This window comes from Podarcis tiliguerta (genome assembly GCF_965153285.1).
Source record: "Podarcis tiliguerta genome assembly, chromosome: 13".
Taxonomy (NCBI): domain Eukaryota; kingdom Metazoa; phylum Chordata; class Lepidosauria; order Squamata; family Lacertidae; genus Podarcis; species Podarcis tiliguerta.
In genome coordinates, this window is record NC_139546.1 from 24316354 (window position 1) to 24331033 (window position 14680).

Consider the following 14680-nt stretch of genomic DNA (forward strand, 5'->3'; position numbering starts at 1 on the left):
GTTTGCATCTCCTGCCAGAAACAGATGTTCAAGGCATTTAGAGCTTGGACTCCTGTATGAATATCCCTTTGTTTTGTAATGATTTCCCCCCTCTCCCTGAGATTTCCAGCTCTCAAGGGCTCATTGTTTCTACCTGGGCATGCTGTTCGTTCAGGGGAAAAAAATAGAGAGGTGGCAATCTTACACCGTACCCTTGAGCAATAGTCCTCCTGCTTTCTGAATCACGCTACCTGGGAACAGAAGGGGAAACACAAAACCGCCCTTTGTAGGGCAAGGTGTATCTGCTGGAATGTGACACACGCATGAATAGACCTGGGGAGACAAACGATGAGCGTGGATGTTGGCTTTTGATGTCTGTGATGACGAAAGCTCTGGGGAATGCAAAGGAGAGAGAAGAAGGGCTTTTCCAAAGCAACGCCCCCCTCCAACCTTGGAGATAAAAGGAGCATGGGGCATGAGAGAGCCGTTAGTTCCCTCGGCCGTTTAGAAAGCAGCAAGAACATCTCTCTGGGCTTGAGTGCCTCCATTTCCTGGCAACCATGACCACCACCTACAGGCAATACACCTCTTCCTCCTCGATGAAGGGGCCTTCTTTTGCTGGGGGTTCCTCCCGGCTTTCCTCCGTCCATATGGGTGGAGGATACAGAGCCCCGAGCATCCATGGCGGAGCTGGTGGCGTCTCCATCTCTTCCTCTCGCTATGTCTCTGGGGTAGGCAGTACCCTTGGTGGTGGCTATGGGGGCAGCTTCTGCAGCAGCGGCGGCCTTGGTGGTGGGTTTGGTGGTGGGTTTGGTGGAGGCTATGGTGGAAGTTTTGGTGGAAGCTTTGTCGCTGGTGGTGGAGAAGGCCTTTTGGCCGGGGGCGAGAAGGAGACCATGCAGAACCTGAACGACCGCCTGGCTAACTACCTGGACAAGGTGCGGGCGCTGGAGGAAGCCAACACCGAGCTAGAGTTTAAGATCAAGGAGTGGTACAAGAAGCAAGCACCTGGTCCAGACCGCGACTACAGCCCATATTTCAAGACCATTGAGGATCTGCGGAGCAAGGTATGATGAAGTGACTCTAAGGGAGCTTCTTAGCCTGGATAGCTCAGTTGGTTAGAGCGTGGTGCTGATAATGCCAAGGTTGAGGGTTCGAGCCCCATATGGGACAGCTGCAGATTCCTGCATTGCAGGGGGGTGGACTAGATGATCCCCAGGGTGCCTCCCAGCTCTACAATTCTAGGATGGAAAACTGTAGCAAACTGGCTCTTAACAAGCCCATGAGGAAAGTTTGAATGGTTTGGGGAGAACCCCCCCCTTTTTTAATCTGCTTAACACCCAAAGACCTCAAATCCAATTCTTTTAGTCAGTGTAACATGTAAGAAGGCATTAAGCCAAGGATTTTTTAAATCCAAGAACACTTAGCTGATGATGTCAGAATAATATTAACCACAATCAGAAAATAATATTAAAGGGAAGTTCCAACATGAACCTGCTGAGATAAAATTGATCAGCACATTTGATCCCCCCCTTGAATTTAGACTTAATTAGAACTGTGGGTTTCTTTCCCACTATAGCTGTTAAATTTGTAAAGCAAAGATTTTCAAGATAGTGCTTGCTAGTGCTGTGAACGTGTGACAGATCTTATCTTGCCATTGATTTGGCCCTGCATAGAAATGCCATTGAATTACCCCTGTCTCTTACATTTCATAGCCATTGGGTATTAAGTACATAGCTTTCTTTAGTTAAATGCCACCACAGCACTCTTGGCTGAATAGCTGCAACTAGCCCAGTTGTCGTCCAGAAGTACCATTACCGCTACTACTGCACTACTATTGTGGTACTATTAGTGGTATACTACTTTCTTTTGTGCCTTTACTTTATTTTATTGAGAAGACTGTGCATACAGCCTGCAAGCTGCAGCCTGGTGGGAGCCAGCTGCAGATTATTGCAGAGACTCCCTCTTCCAATTAACTTCCATCTCCAAGGCTCAGAGGTGGGAGGGAGTGCAGAGGAAGAATGGCCAGGGCCCACCTCTGTGACATCACCAGGGGATGCCCCTAAGTCTAAGGTTTGGGCCCTGAAATCTCAGGGTCTGGGATGCTCCTAGTGTACACCCTTCCTGAAGGTGTACACTTTCCCCTTACACAAGACCAAGGACCCATGTGAAGTAGCCCAAGGTCCAACACAATCTCCTAGTTGGGAGGTACAATGATTAACTGTTGGGCAATGGAGGCTGTGGAGGAATGCCATCAGCCAAACCAAAGCCTCTTCTGTAGTAAAATTAACTAGGATTTCCCTAGTGCCGGAAGTTAATTTATTTTGCCCACTTGGATCCCTTAAAACTGGAGCCAGCCCATGACATTTTTGTTCCTGAAGTCTAATCCAGAGGGTGACTAACCTGTTCTTCTCCAAATGTTGTGGGACTCTAATTCCAATCAGCCCCAGCCAGCAATGCCAGTGGCCAGGGCAAATTCTGGACAGCTGTAGCTTAGACCCTGTACTCTAAATGGTGTCCCCACTAATTAATATGGGGCGCTATCTACTGGGATGTTCCCCGGTACAAGCCCTAGTAAAAATACATCTGGAATGCTGAAGGATGAAGATGTCACATTTTAAAAAATAATAATAATGATAATTTGGTGCACGCCATGCTTCTCCTGGAGAGCTCAGCTCGTTAGAGCACAGTGCTGATAACACCAAGGTTGCAGGTTCGATCCCTGAATGGGACAGCTGAATATTCCTGCATTGCAGAGGGTTGGCCCAGATGGTCCTCAGAGTCCCTTCCAACTCCGGAATTCTGTGATTCCTCTATGATTTCCTGCCCTTGAAATGGCTTTCTGTTAAGTAAATTAGAAAGAGCATCCCAGAGCTTTCACGTAGCACAAGGCTAGGCCCCGAATGAAATGCCCGTCGTCGAGGGTTCCCTAAAAATAAAATAAAACTTGCCCAGATTTTTTACCATTTTAAACCACCCATTCCCTACTTCCCTTGCAGATTCTTGCTGCCAGTGTTCAGAATGCCAGCATCCTCCTGCAGATTGACAATGCGAAGTTGACCGCTGATGACTTCAGAACCAAGTAGGTTTAATTGTTAAAAACACACACACATCCCAGTGGTTGGGTTGGTTTCAAAGCCAGCACCATGGCTGGGAGCTGTATGATAAACATTTTGTGGGACAACCTCTTACCCCTTTCCCCTTCCCTCTTCCTCTCAATTCTTTGTGGATGCAGGTTTGAGACAGAGCAGGCCCTGCGCATGAGTGTTGAATCTGACATCAATGGTCTACGCAGAGTCTTGGATGATCTAACACTGTCCAGATCTGACCTGGAGATGCAGCTGGAAAATCTAAAGGAGGAATTGGCTTATCTGCACAAGAACCATGAGGAGGTAAGGATGCCCAATGGGCAATGTCACAGAGGGGTGCACATTTTAAAGGGGAGGGGAGGACACCAGCATTCAACTGGTTTATGTCTGATGAACCCAACGCACGTTCTTTTTGTCCAATGTGGTTGCACATGCTACAAGCATCTTCTGAATGGCCCAGCACAACAGGCTGTGCCACAATGAAATGTCTTTGAAATATCATTGGAAAAATGGGCAGGAAACAGACCTCTTGGGCTGTGATCTAGATACTTACCTAACAATTCGTGTAACTATAAACCTGGGCCGATTTACCCATGAACATACCATTGATCACAGACGTCAAGTCTAGGAATGGACTCCATTGGAAAGCATTGCGTTTAAAGAGGTTCTGACTGTTCTGTCTGTAAAGGCCCATTCATAAGTGCAAGTCACTCTTAGATACTGCAGCCATCAAGTGTTGAAGATGCATGAATGAACCAGCCCTTAAAGGTCCATTGGAAAAGCGAACAGGCTGAGTTCTGCATGTCAAGTACAGCTGTGAGAATCTAGCCTAGATCTGCTCCAGTGTGCCTTTTAGGGCAGAATCGGCCTTTAAAAAGATGTACAAGATTCCATAAACACATATTACTACTACTAATAAAATATAAAAAATCAGTCCTATTTTTCTAGAAAAAGAGATGCCAGAGTTCACCATGAACTTCTTCCTTGTTCTCTTAGAATGGCAATGGCGCCCACCTGAGAGGTGCCAGAACTGAGCTCTGGCAAGCTCTGGCTGAAAAGAAATAATAATTATAATAATCACAACAACAACAACAACAACAACAACAACAACAATAGTCATCCAAATCAAAACCACACTGCACCCCCCCCCAAAACGGAGTAGTAGCAATGACTACAATTAATTGCAACAGTAATGAGATAAAAACCAGTCTCCACAAAGCCAGACTGTGGCAATGGTTGCCTCCAACCTAAGCTCATTGTATCCAGAGCAACGTGCAGAAGAACGAAATCCTTGGGGCCATGGCTCAAAATAATTCATTGTGTGAGAATTAGGCTGTCAAGATCAAATGACCGCATGCACCTGCTGATACCCTTACCAGTCATTCTCTAGTACATCTTCAATTAGTTTACTGGCAAGTATGGTAAATACCATATTTTCCCATCTATAAGACTATATTTCCCCCTAATTTTTCAGGTTTAAAATTGGTGGTCGTCTTATACACATTTGGTGCATATGGGGGATTTTTTTATTTGGAGTCCCAAAAAATAGGGGTCGTGTTATACACGGAGAAATTTGGTACTGATCCAGGATAGCTGACTCTTGACAACATCAGCCTCATGCTTTCAGAAGCATCCTTACATGAAACAGAAGCACATTATGAAAGACACTTTCATTAGGGTTTGCAATCTAAGTGCAATATAGGTTTAAAAACAACCTATATTTTTCAGGTTGGTGGAATTTTCCCCAAAGAAGTTGCATCTGATTTATTTATAAGAATATTTCTAAATTGCCAACACTTAAAAAAAATATATGATAGTGGTGTACAATAAAATCAACAACATGATAGAATCTTAATTACGAATAACCTTGCTCCATGTACCTCTATCACAGGAAATGACTGTTCTCCGAAGCCAAATCCGTGGTGAGATCTCTGTGGAAATGGATGCTGCTCCTGGGGTGGATCTGACCAAGATCCTGGCGGAGATGCGTGAGCAGTACGAGACATTGGCGGAGCAGAACCGGAAGGATGCTGAGCAGTGGTTCTTCAGCAAGGTGGGTCTTCCTTTGGGGTGAATGCACTTTCTTGGGGGGCGGGGGGGGGAGAAACAAGAATAGAATACTGGGCGTTTTGATCAGTGAGGTCACTATGGTGCTGTCTCCCCATTTCCTTGTAGACCGAAGAGCTGAACCGCGAAGTTGCCATGAACACAGAGCAGCTGCACAGCGGCAAGTCGGAAATCACGGAACTGAGACGAACCCTCCAAGGCCTGGAAATAGAGCTGCAGTCCCAGCTTAGCACGGTACGGTGTTCAGGCAATCTTCTCTCTGCCCTTAATCAGCGAAACGGTTGCACAATGTCGCACCCCACCACCAGACCTGACTTGCTGGGAATTCCTAGAATGACTTTCTACCTTCTCTGAGGAAGCAAATATTAGAATTTGCTTCCAGAAGGTGTTGTAATGGCCATCAGCTTGGAGGGTGTAAACGAGGGTTAGACAAATTCATGGAGTTATCAATGGCTACAAGTCATGATGGCTGTAGTCTACCTCCACAGTGTCAGGGACTGACCTTTCCAGGGAGGAGGAAGAGGAAGACAGTATAGATTTTCAACAGGGGTTTGAAGGAAGCTGCAGCTCAGAGGCAGATGAGAGGAAAAGCCGGGAAATCATGGGAGAGCCAGGACAACGCCTGGCTGACACGTTGTCGTTAGAAAGCATTCCAGACCCTCCATCTCCCAGAGCCTGGCGAGCCTTAAAAGTAGGAGAGCAAAGAGCTCAAAGACAGAGGGCATGTAGCAGCACCTGTAGAAGTCATGAATGAGGAAGTGGGAGAGACAGGGATGGGGATGGAGAGTCATTTGGGACAATGCCATTATCCAAGAGTCTGAGTTCTATAGCCTCTCTCTGTAAAGATTGAAATAAAAAAGGGACAGTAAGAAACTTTTCCTTGTCTTTATGCTTTCCTGGGCAACCAGCCGGGAGTCACTGACAACATCCTGACACACAGTCAGAATGCTAGCTGCTGGGAGTCTCAAGTAGAGAGAGTGCTGTTGCATTCAGATTTTGCTTGTAGGCTTCCCCCAGGCATCTAGTTGGTCACTGGAAGAACAGGAGTCTGGACTAGATGGGCCACTGGCTTGACTCAGAAAGGCTCTTCTTATGTTCTTAATATGCATGGACAAAGAGCCCCTGTGTTTCCCTTCAATTAGGGAATCTGATTGCACAGGATTCCCAATTACGGGGAGGAATCCAGTGAAGGTCTATTAGGGTGAATGGGGTGCTGCCCGCCAACATCAGTCTGTCCTCAACGAGATGCCACCTGCCTGCTTTCTTGCTTCTGACCAGTCAGAGGGTGGCTGTGTCTGTCTTTGGCTCATTGGTGCCACCTACTGTTGGGCTCCCTTCCTTCTGTCCTACCAGCCACCGCTGGAGGACTCCAACATTAAAGGTTGCTGTGCAGGTTCCCTCAGAAGCTAACTCTGATTTCCTCTCTCTCAATTCTCTTCCCCCAGAAAGCAGCACTGGAAGGCAGCTTGGCAGAGACAGAGTCCCGCTATGGCTCCCAGCTCGCCCAGATCCAGGTTATGATCACCAGTGTGGAGGAGCAGCTGGCTGATCTGAGGTGCGACATGGAGCGCCAGAACCACGAATACAAGATCCTCCTTGATACCAAGACCCGCCTGGAACAGGAGATCGCCACCTACCGCCGCCTGCTGGAGGGAGAGGAAGCCCAGTATGTATAAAGAGGAGGGCTGTTTTCTAATGTTGGATAAGGAGTCAATAGGCTGAAACAGGAGGATGTCAGGAGTGAGCTGGCAGTAAATCACACTGTGCAAGTTGGAGCTAACTCTTTGTTAGCAAGAACATGATCTGCACAGACTTGGTGGAGTGTCGGGCCTAATGAACCTGGCAGCTCATCCCTGGTAGGTCTTGCCCCATAGATCAGTTGCTGAGACTGAAAGTCCCCACCTTGTCACAGCCCACTCCTCTCCAAGCAATCGGAGACTGTGCCTAAGTGCAGCCAACCTTTCCTCTGCCCTTTTCACGCCTCTTCTGGTTCTGGGAGACCAGTGGGGAGGGAAGCTTGTCGCAGCAGGAGAAGACACCCATGCCTTTGCACCAGCTGGACTCGTCTCTGCCTCTTGGCCTTCCTCATCCCATTCTCCTGCTTTAGTCTCTGCCTCTGATTCTGGACTTCTCTCTGTCACAGACTCTCCCAGCTCACTAAGCCCTGTTACCTCTTCAGTTTCCAACCCTTCCTCTTCCCAGTCTTTTCCCTCTGACCACTCAACAATGTCCCACCACCACTCCCCAAGCTCTGAGCCTTCTTCCCCTGGTGGTTCCCCAGCTGGTTCCTCCCAGCATTCCTTTGCATCCAAACCAGTCCATCACAGAGGATGCCTTTCAATTGCCAAGTAATTATTTAGGGTTGCTGGCTGTTCTAGGCCTGTCCTCCCATCCCATTATTTCTGATGTATGTTAAGCACATCATGTGCCATTGGCACACTAGGTCCAGCTGTTGTGGGTGCTTTTGGTGCAATAGTGTCAACACACCATGCTACCCTTGAGCAACGTCTTGTGTGGGCTTGCAAACCTGGTACATTTCTAAAGGCACAGGAGTCCTATATCCAGTCCTCTGCCCCCATTGGCTCATTACATAATGTTATAAGGGCCTTTCACACATTACATACAATGAGTGTACAACCTGCATACTTGTGAATACAAAGAGTTGTGCTTGCATGCTCATACAGTTATTCACATGTGTCACCCAACTAGGATACACTCTGTGTACACAGCAGCTGATCTGTATGAATCAATACAGGTACATTTCCCCACACAAACACTCGTAGCTGTGTTTGCTGTAATGTGTGAAGAAGCCGATAGTATTGGGCCAGAGGAGAAAATGTAGCAAATGGAAATGTTCCAGGGCTTCCTCTGGGGTTCCTTTATTTTACAGCAATCACGAAATTAACTGGGCACAAAGTTGTGTTGTTGTGCCTTTCCTTTTAGCGCATTTGATTACCATTTCTGCACCTGCTGCACTGCAGCTGAAAATGAACTCTTCATGTTTCTCTAATCTAGTCTTGTTTTTTCTCCCCTTGCAGCATTTCTTCCCAGTATTCGTCGGCAATTTCTAGTGGTAAGGATCTGTTGGGCCGTTGCTCTTCCTTTTGCTTTTCAGAAGTTCTCTTTGTTTTATAAAAGCTGAGAATATTGAAGCATGCAGACAGACAGACAGGATTAGACATTCATCAGTATGCTGTCAACAAATAGGCCTAGCCATTCAAGATGGTAGCTGCTTCTATATTTTACCATCCAGTAGGGATCGATCTAGTTAAGTTTGCCAAAGTCCAGTCTGTGATTTTGGCAGTTGCCATTCTTCGTGATTATAAGTGAAGTATTTCATAAAAGGGTGCCATGTTTCAACAAAGCCGTCTACGTCATCTGTATTAGTCAATGCATGTAGTTACTTGATAACACAGGAAACTAATTGGATTAAGGCACTGGCCTTCAATGAATGAGTCATAGTCAACAGCCGGGTTGTAACTCAACCTGGATCGAGCTATGGGTTATCCTATAGGAACACAGGAAGCTGCCTTAGGTTAAGTCAGACCATTAGTCCATCTAGCTCAGTATTGTCTACACTGACCGACAGCAGCTCTCCAAAGACTCAGACTGGGGTCTATCCCAGCCCTACTTGAAGATGCTGGGGCTTGGCTTTCAGTCCTTCTGCATGCAAAGCATAAGTTCTGCCACTGAACTATGGCCTTTTCCTTTTGAAGAGGAGTGGTAGGAGATGCAAAATAGAAAAGAAAACTTGTAGTGCAGCCCATAGTTAAGCCATGGAAAGATGTAGTGTTGGTCACCAACCTGAACAACTTTAAAAGGGGAATATACAAAGTCATGGAGGAGAAGGCTATCAATGGTTGTCAGGCATCAGAGCTTTATCGCCTTCAGTGTCAAAGGTGGTATGTCCCCGAATATCAGTTGCTGGCTGTTGTGGGTTTCCCAGAGGCATCTGGTTCAGCCCTGTAGATATAGGATGCTGCCTTAGACAGACCTCTAGTGTGATTCAGTAAAGTTATTCTTAAGCAGGTCATGCCAGTTAAGTCTTAAGGGGGTCGTGCCACTATTTTTTTTCTTTGTTTCATTTTTTTTTTTAAAAAGAAGGGGCAAGCTGGAGAGGAGAAAGATGGAAGAGGGGATAGTGTGTGTGTGTGTGTGTGTGTGTGTAGGAGAGAGGGAGAAGGGAAATGAGAAAGACACATACAGTATGAAATAAAAGTGGGTGCCACGTTACAAATAGAAAGTGGCTGGTCGGAGTTAAATATTGGCCCCAGGTCTGTAAAGGTTGAAGAAACGTTCTGCAGATGTTGATCAAAGCACAAGAAGCCCTTTAAATGCCAGTCCTGCAAAGCTTGCTCTGCATTCCCATGGTTTGGTAAAGAAACACATTCTGAGGTTTCATGGAAGATGTTAAAATCCAGTTCCTTCTAACAGTGAGCTTGGGCTGATGTGTAGGACACAGAGAGGCAGGTCAGCAAATGGTGGAGGCTGAATCACTTTCCTGCAAATAACATCCCCCCTCCCTTCTGTCTCCTTGTAGGACCCTCAACCACCCGCCAAGTCCGCACAATTGTCGAGGAGGTCCAAGACGGAAAAGTGATCTCATCTCGCGAACAGGTCCACGTCTCTGGCCGTTAAGTCTGCACCTTGAACACATCAGCCTTGCCTTCTCATTTGAGATACTGCTCTGATTTTTCCTTTCCTGCTTTTCTTCTTACCAGCCACAGTTTGAGTTCTTGTACGGCTGCATACCCAAGGCTCTAATAAAGTGTGTTCATTCCAGCAAATCAGGAGTTTTCTGTGGTCAGTTCAAGAGAATGGCTTCATTGCTCTTAACCCTACAACCTTCAGCCTTCCTAGATGGAAAGAAGACATGCCTTTTCAAAATAATTTCATAGATAGATAGATAGATAGATAGATAGATAGATAGATGATAGATAGATAGATAGATAGATAGATAGATAGATAGATGATAGATTGATAGATTGATAGATAGATAGATGATAGATAGATAGATAGATAGATAGATAGATGATAGATAGATAGATAGATAGATAGATAGATGATAGATTGATAGATAGATAGATAGATAGATAGATGATAGATAGATATGTGAGATTAGACTTGATCGTTTGAGTCTCAATATTGCAGTATCAAAGCGCACCTCATTCAGAAGGATCAAACCTTCCAAAACATTGTTTCCCATGCTGCTCTCAGTGGCCGAATATGCCGTGTGGGAGAGGTCCTTGTGAAAACGTCTTAAGCTGCCTCCCAATAGTCTAGGAGCACAGTAGGACAATACTGAGCTAGATAAACTAATAGTCTGACTTGGTATAAGTCATTGGTTTGTCTTGCTCTATATTGTCTATACTAGCCTCCCCCAGCTTGGTGTCCTTCCAATTTTTTGGACTACAATTCCCATCATGCCCATCCATTGGCCATGCTAGCTGGGGATGATACCAGTTGCTGTCCCCCAAAAATCTGGAGGGTACCAGATTGGGGGACTACCAGCAAATTTCAAGGGCTTTAGGAAGGAGCTGTTCCCAGCCCTATCTGAACCAGAGACCTTCTGTGTGCAAAGGCGTTGCTTCACCACTAAACAACAGGCCTTCTCTCTAATGGAAATCAATGGGCTTAAAATGGTTGGGGAATCTTTGCCTTTCCAGGAATACAATGCCCATCATCCCTGATCATTGGCCACGCTGGCTGTGGTTGTTGGGAAATGTAGTTCAGCAGCATCTGGAGGGCCAAAGTTTCACCACCCATGGCTGGAAAATGCACTTAGACCAGGCCTCCAGACCACACGTACCCCCTTGCCCCCACAATTGAGAGGGTCTGGGACCATGTGGCATCATCACACTGTACATGCATGCCCTGAGGCATGCATGCATGATGTCAGCATGCTCCGCGGTGTGCTTGCAATGTGCTGACATCACTTGGGCACACTGTGAGGCATGCTGACGAGTCTTGCGGACACCCCATGGCCTGCATATTTGGCCACTGCAGAATTTTGAGGGCCCCCTGGCCCCTTCATTGAACATTTTGGGGGAGCTCTGGCCTCCCACCCCCCTACTCCTACTCGTCACCAGTGCTCCAGACTCCTCCACCAATGAGGCTCCAATAATGTGCTAGCATTATCTGCCAGGCGGCCTCATAATCAGAAACAGAATTGAAGAGTCACATCCATTTTCACAATATTCCCCTAACAGTTAATTTCCACATTGTACATGTATCTGAGCTTTGGCATGATGCAAAAGCTACTTCTGGAAATAAGTGGAATATATAGCACAAGTTTAGCACTCATTTTCACATTATTTGCAAACTGTTCCCATCCTCTCGCCCTGGAAGCAAATAACATGGAAATGAGCACCAAACTTGCACTATAGTTCAGAGGAGACTCAAATCTAATGCAGAACTTAAGAGTTAGGGAAAAGTCCCGAAAACAGAATAAACTGCCTTGTGGATGCCGCCTGGAAGCAACAGCAGCAGCAAATACCGATCACATTTGCTGGATTGATTCCCTTCTTCTACACAGGAAGAATAAGGAAGCATTCACGACTTTGCTCTCATTTCTGTTTTTGTCGGAATTCTCCAGCATCCCATAGAAAGCCCGTAGGCCTTTGTGCAAGTCTAAGAAGGTAGCCAACATTCTAACACGGTCACTGCTGCTGGATGTTGCGGGACACACATATATTGCTTTTATCCACACATCATTGCCCCCTTTAGTCTACAGTGGTACCTCGGGTTACAGACACTTCAGGTTACAGACTCTGCTAACCCAGAAATAGTACCTTGGGTTAAGAACTTTGCTTCAGGATGAGAACAGAAACCGTGTGGCAGCAGGAGGCCCCATTAGCTAAAGTGGTGTCTCAGGTTAAGAACAGTTTCAGGTTAAGAATGGACATCCAGAACGAATTAAGTTCTTAACCTGAGGTACCACTGTACACTCAAACTGGTATTTGTAGGTTGTTTAGATACAGTCTGTTCTCCTGATAGATGGCCCCTTTGCCTGCTCTCTGCAGATGCCGTGTTAAAAGCCTTGCTTGTACAGACTTGGTTCAGGGCTTAAATGAAACTCTGCTGTAGTTACTTGGTCAAAAACATGCCCTTTCGCTGTCTGCGGAAAAAGCCTGAAGTTTTCCTTTGCTGCAGTTGCTGGCTTTTCAAAAATAATAATAACTATGGAACTCACTTTCATAGGAGGCGGTGCTGGGCACCAACTCAGAAGGATTTAAAAGATTCATGGAGGATAAAGCTATCAATGATGGCTTCAAGCCATAAGGGCTGTGCTCAGCCCCAACAGTTGTTTTTGAAGACCAGCTGCTGGAAGCCACAAGAGGGGAGAATGCTTTTGTGCTCAAATCCTGCTGGCAGGTTTCCCACAATCCTCTGGTTGGCCAATGTGAGAACAGGATGCTGGTCTAGATGGGTTAAAAAATCCAGTCAAAGGCAGTGGCGTAGCGTGGGTTGTCAGCACCCGGGGCAAGGCAAGTAATTTGCGCCCCCTAACCCATGGATTTTAGCACTCGAGTGCGAGTGCCCCCCCCAGATGTTGCACCCAGTGTGGCCGGCCCCCCTGCACCCCCCACGCTATGCCACTGGTCAAAGGTGACTATGGGCAGGGCTGGATTTAGATGAAGAGAGGCCCTAGGCTGCTCTACTTGTGAGGCCCCTCCTCATCCCCCACCCTCACAACTAGAAGAAAATGGAAGAGTCTTATCACGCGGCGAGTTCCCGCCCCCCCCCAGGAGGAAATAAAGACACATGACACAATTATTAAGGTTAATGGGCTGAAAAAGGCCACAACTTTATTGGTTGCAGGTGATGAGCAGTATTGGCTTAGGCATTGGTCCTAACTGACTATATCTGACTTCAGCTTGTCTGTTTGAAGTCCAGGAAGGGTTAACCACCAGTAGGGGGAGTCCTGCTGATGCACCTCAACTAGGAACTCCCCCGGGGTCACTGCTAGGGGCGTGTCTTAGGCCCTCAACTCCCTAGGCTTTGGACAGGGCCACGCTCCCCGGAATCCTTTAACGGACTACCCTTCAATATGTGGGGCAGGTGATGGCGCTACCTCCCCTCTTCCATCTACAGAACAATACCGCTGCCTAACCCCCAATACCCAGAAAGTATTGCTATAAGGTAGGCGAAAACCAAGTGGCTGGTGCCAATTTGCCAAGTGGAACAGTTCCTACCAGGCCCCTTAACGGTGACCAACCAAGGCCCATAGCAAGGTCAAGGAACAAAAACCTTATAGGGCAGCAGGGTGGGAAAAACAGGAACAGCTGGCGGGCAGCGAAGAGGGAGATCCCCGGCCTCGTCCTGCCTTTATAGGGCAGGCCATGTCCCCGAGCCAGCCGATTGGCCGGCCAGGGGGTCACGTGGCTGAGAATCCCCCCAATCGCGTGGGGCTGGCCTCCACCCGCCGTCCGCGTGGAGGGGCCGTGAAGCCCACAACCCCACCTCCTCCTTAAGGCGGAAGTGGCTTAAACAAAATTGAGTGAAGGCAAGGATGATGACGGGTATTTAAAATTCTGCAATTCACAATTTCTCCTCCAAAGGACATAAGATAACCTTTGCAATAACTGAACTTTGTAAACCTTTTGTGGAATAGATGGAGGCCTGGCCAGGACCACCAACCTTCTGATTGGCAAGCCCAAGAGGCTCAGTGGTTTAGACCACAGCTCCACCTGCGTCCCATGGTCTAGATGGGCCACTGAACCAGCACGGATCTTCTTACAATCTTAAATGAAGCTTGCACACAAATCTTTTCCCATGTGAATTTACTCCTGATTCCCCAAGCTTTTTTTTCTTTTTTTGGGGGGGATGTAGATTTCTGTTGTTGCTTCTGTTAAAGCATCGGGACTTGGAAACTTGTGTTGATCTCCGGCAAATCACCTCACAATCTTCCACTAGATCCCAAGCTCCTTTCTGCATACACTTGCTGAAAGCAGAATCCCAGGAGCGTAGCCATGGCAGTTAAAAGTGATTTCTGTTGGGGATTAAACTAAGAACATGATCTCATTCCAACCTGGCTCACTCACCGTGCAGCAATTAACTTTTTGGAAGTGAGTTTTATAGGGTTTCAAACCACCAATTCTGATTTAAAAAAAACAACCCCCAAAAACTCAGCTTAAGGTTAATTATGGTGCTGAGCAGATGATCCTCACAATTATTTGTCCAAAAGGAGCCAACAAAATATTGTAAAGGCTTGCTGAGTTCCATCATTTCTCTGCATCATTTTGAAGGAAGCCTCTAGGCTCTCTGAGGTGCCCTTGCCCAGCTGTTGGGGGAGGTTTTTACAAGCGGAAGCCTTTCCATGTCTCGCAGGGCTGTCGTCTTTCGTCTCCCTTTGAGGCAGCCTGTTCGCAAAACATGTTCATTGCAGTTGCTGGGATGGAATTGTTAGGACCTGCCTTTGAAGACAGTAAAACAGTTGGCAGGACATTTAAGGGAATGCTGTTTCTGACACACCTTGCACTGCCCTTAGAGAGTGTGTGTGTGTGTGTGTGTGTGCGATCAAATTGTGGGGGATGAAATAGGAC

General features: G+C 46.9%; 1 protein-coding gene across 2 annotated transcripts in view; it reads left to right on the plus strand.

Annotated features, from left to right (window-relative positions):
- The first annotated feature begins 210 nt into the window (after positions 1 to 210).
- The window catches only part of LOC310661961 (keratin, type I cytoskeletal 14-like), a 31203-nt gene continuing 16733 nt past the window's right edge, over positions 211 to 14680 (plus strand). The window contains exons 1-8 of one of the 2 annotated variants that reach the window (XM_083408697.1): positions 211 to 1046; positions 2979 to 3061; positions 3215 to 3371; positions 4960 to 5121; positions 5244 to 5369; positions 6581 to 6801; positions 8174 to 8208; positions 9676 to 9922. In XM_083408697.1, the coding sequence (XP_083264823.1) occupies positions 540 to 1046; positions 2979 to 3061; positions 3215 to 3371; positions 4960 to 5121; positions 5244 to 5369; positions 6581 to 6801; positions 8174 to 8208; positions 9676 to 9773 (1389 nt within the window). In that variant the 5' untranslated portion in view covers positions 211 to 539 and the 3' untranslated portion in view covers positions 9774 to 9922. Of the gene's footprint in view, positions 1047 to 2978; positions 3062 to 3214; positions 3372 to 4959; positions 5122 to 5243; positions 5370 to 6580; positions 6802 to 8173; positions 8209 to 9675; positions 9923 to 14680 lie in introns of those variants that run through there. The other variant, XM_083408698.1, reaches the window with a different exon arrangement.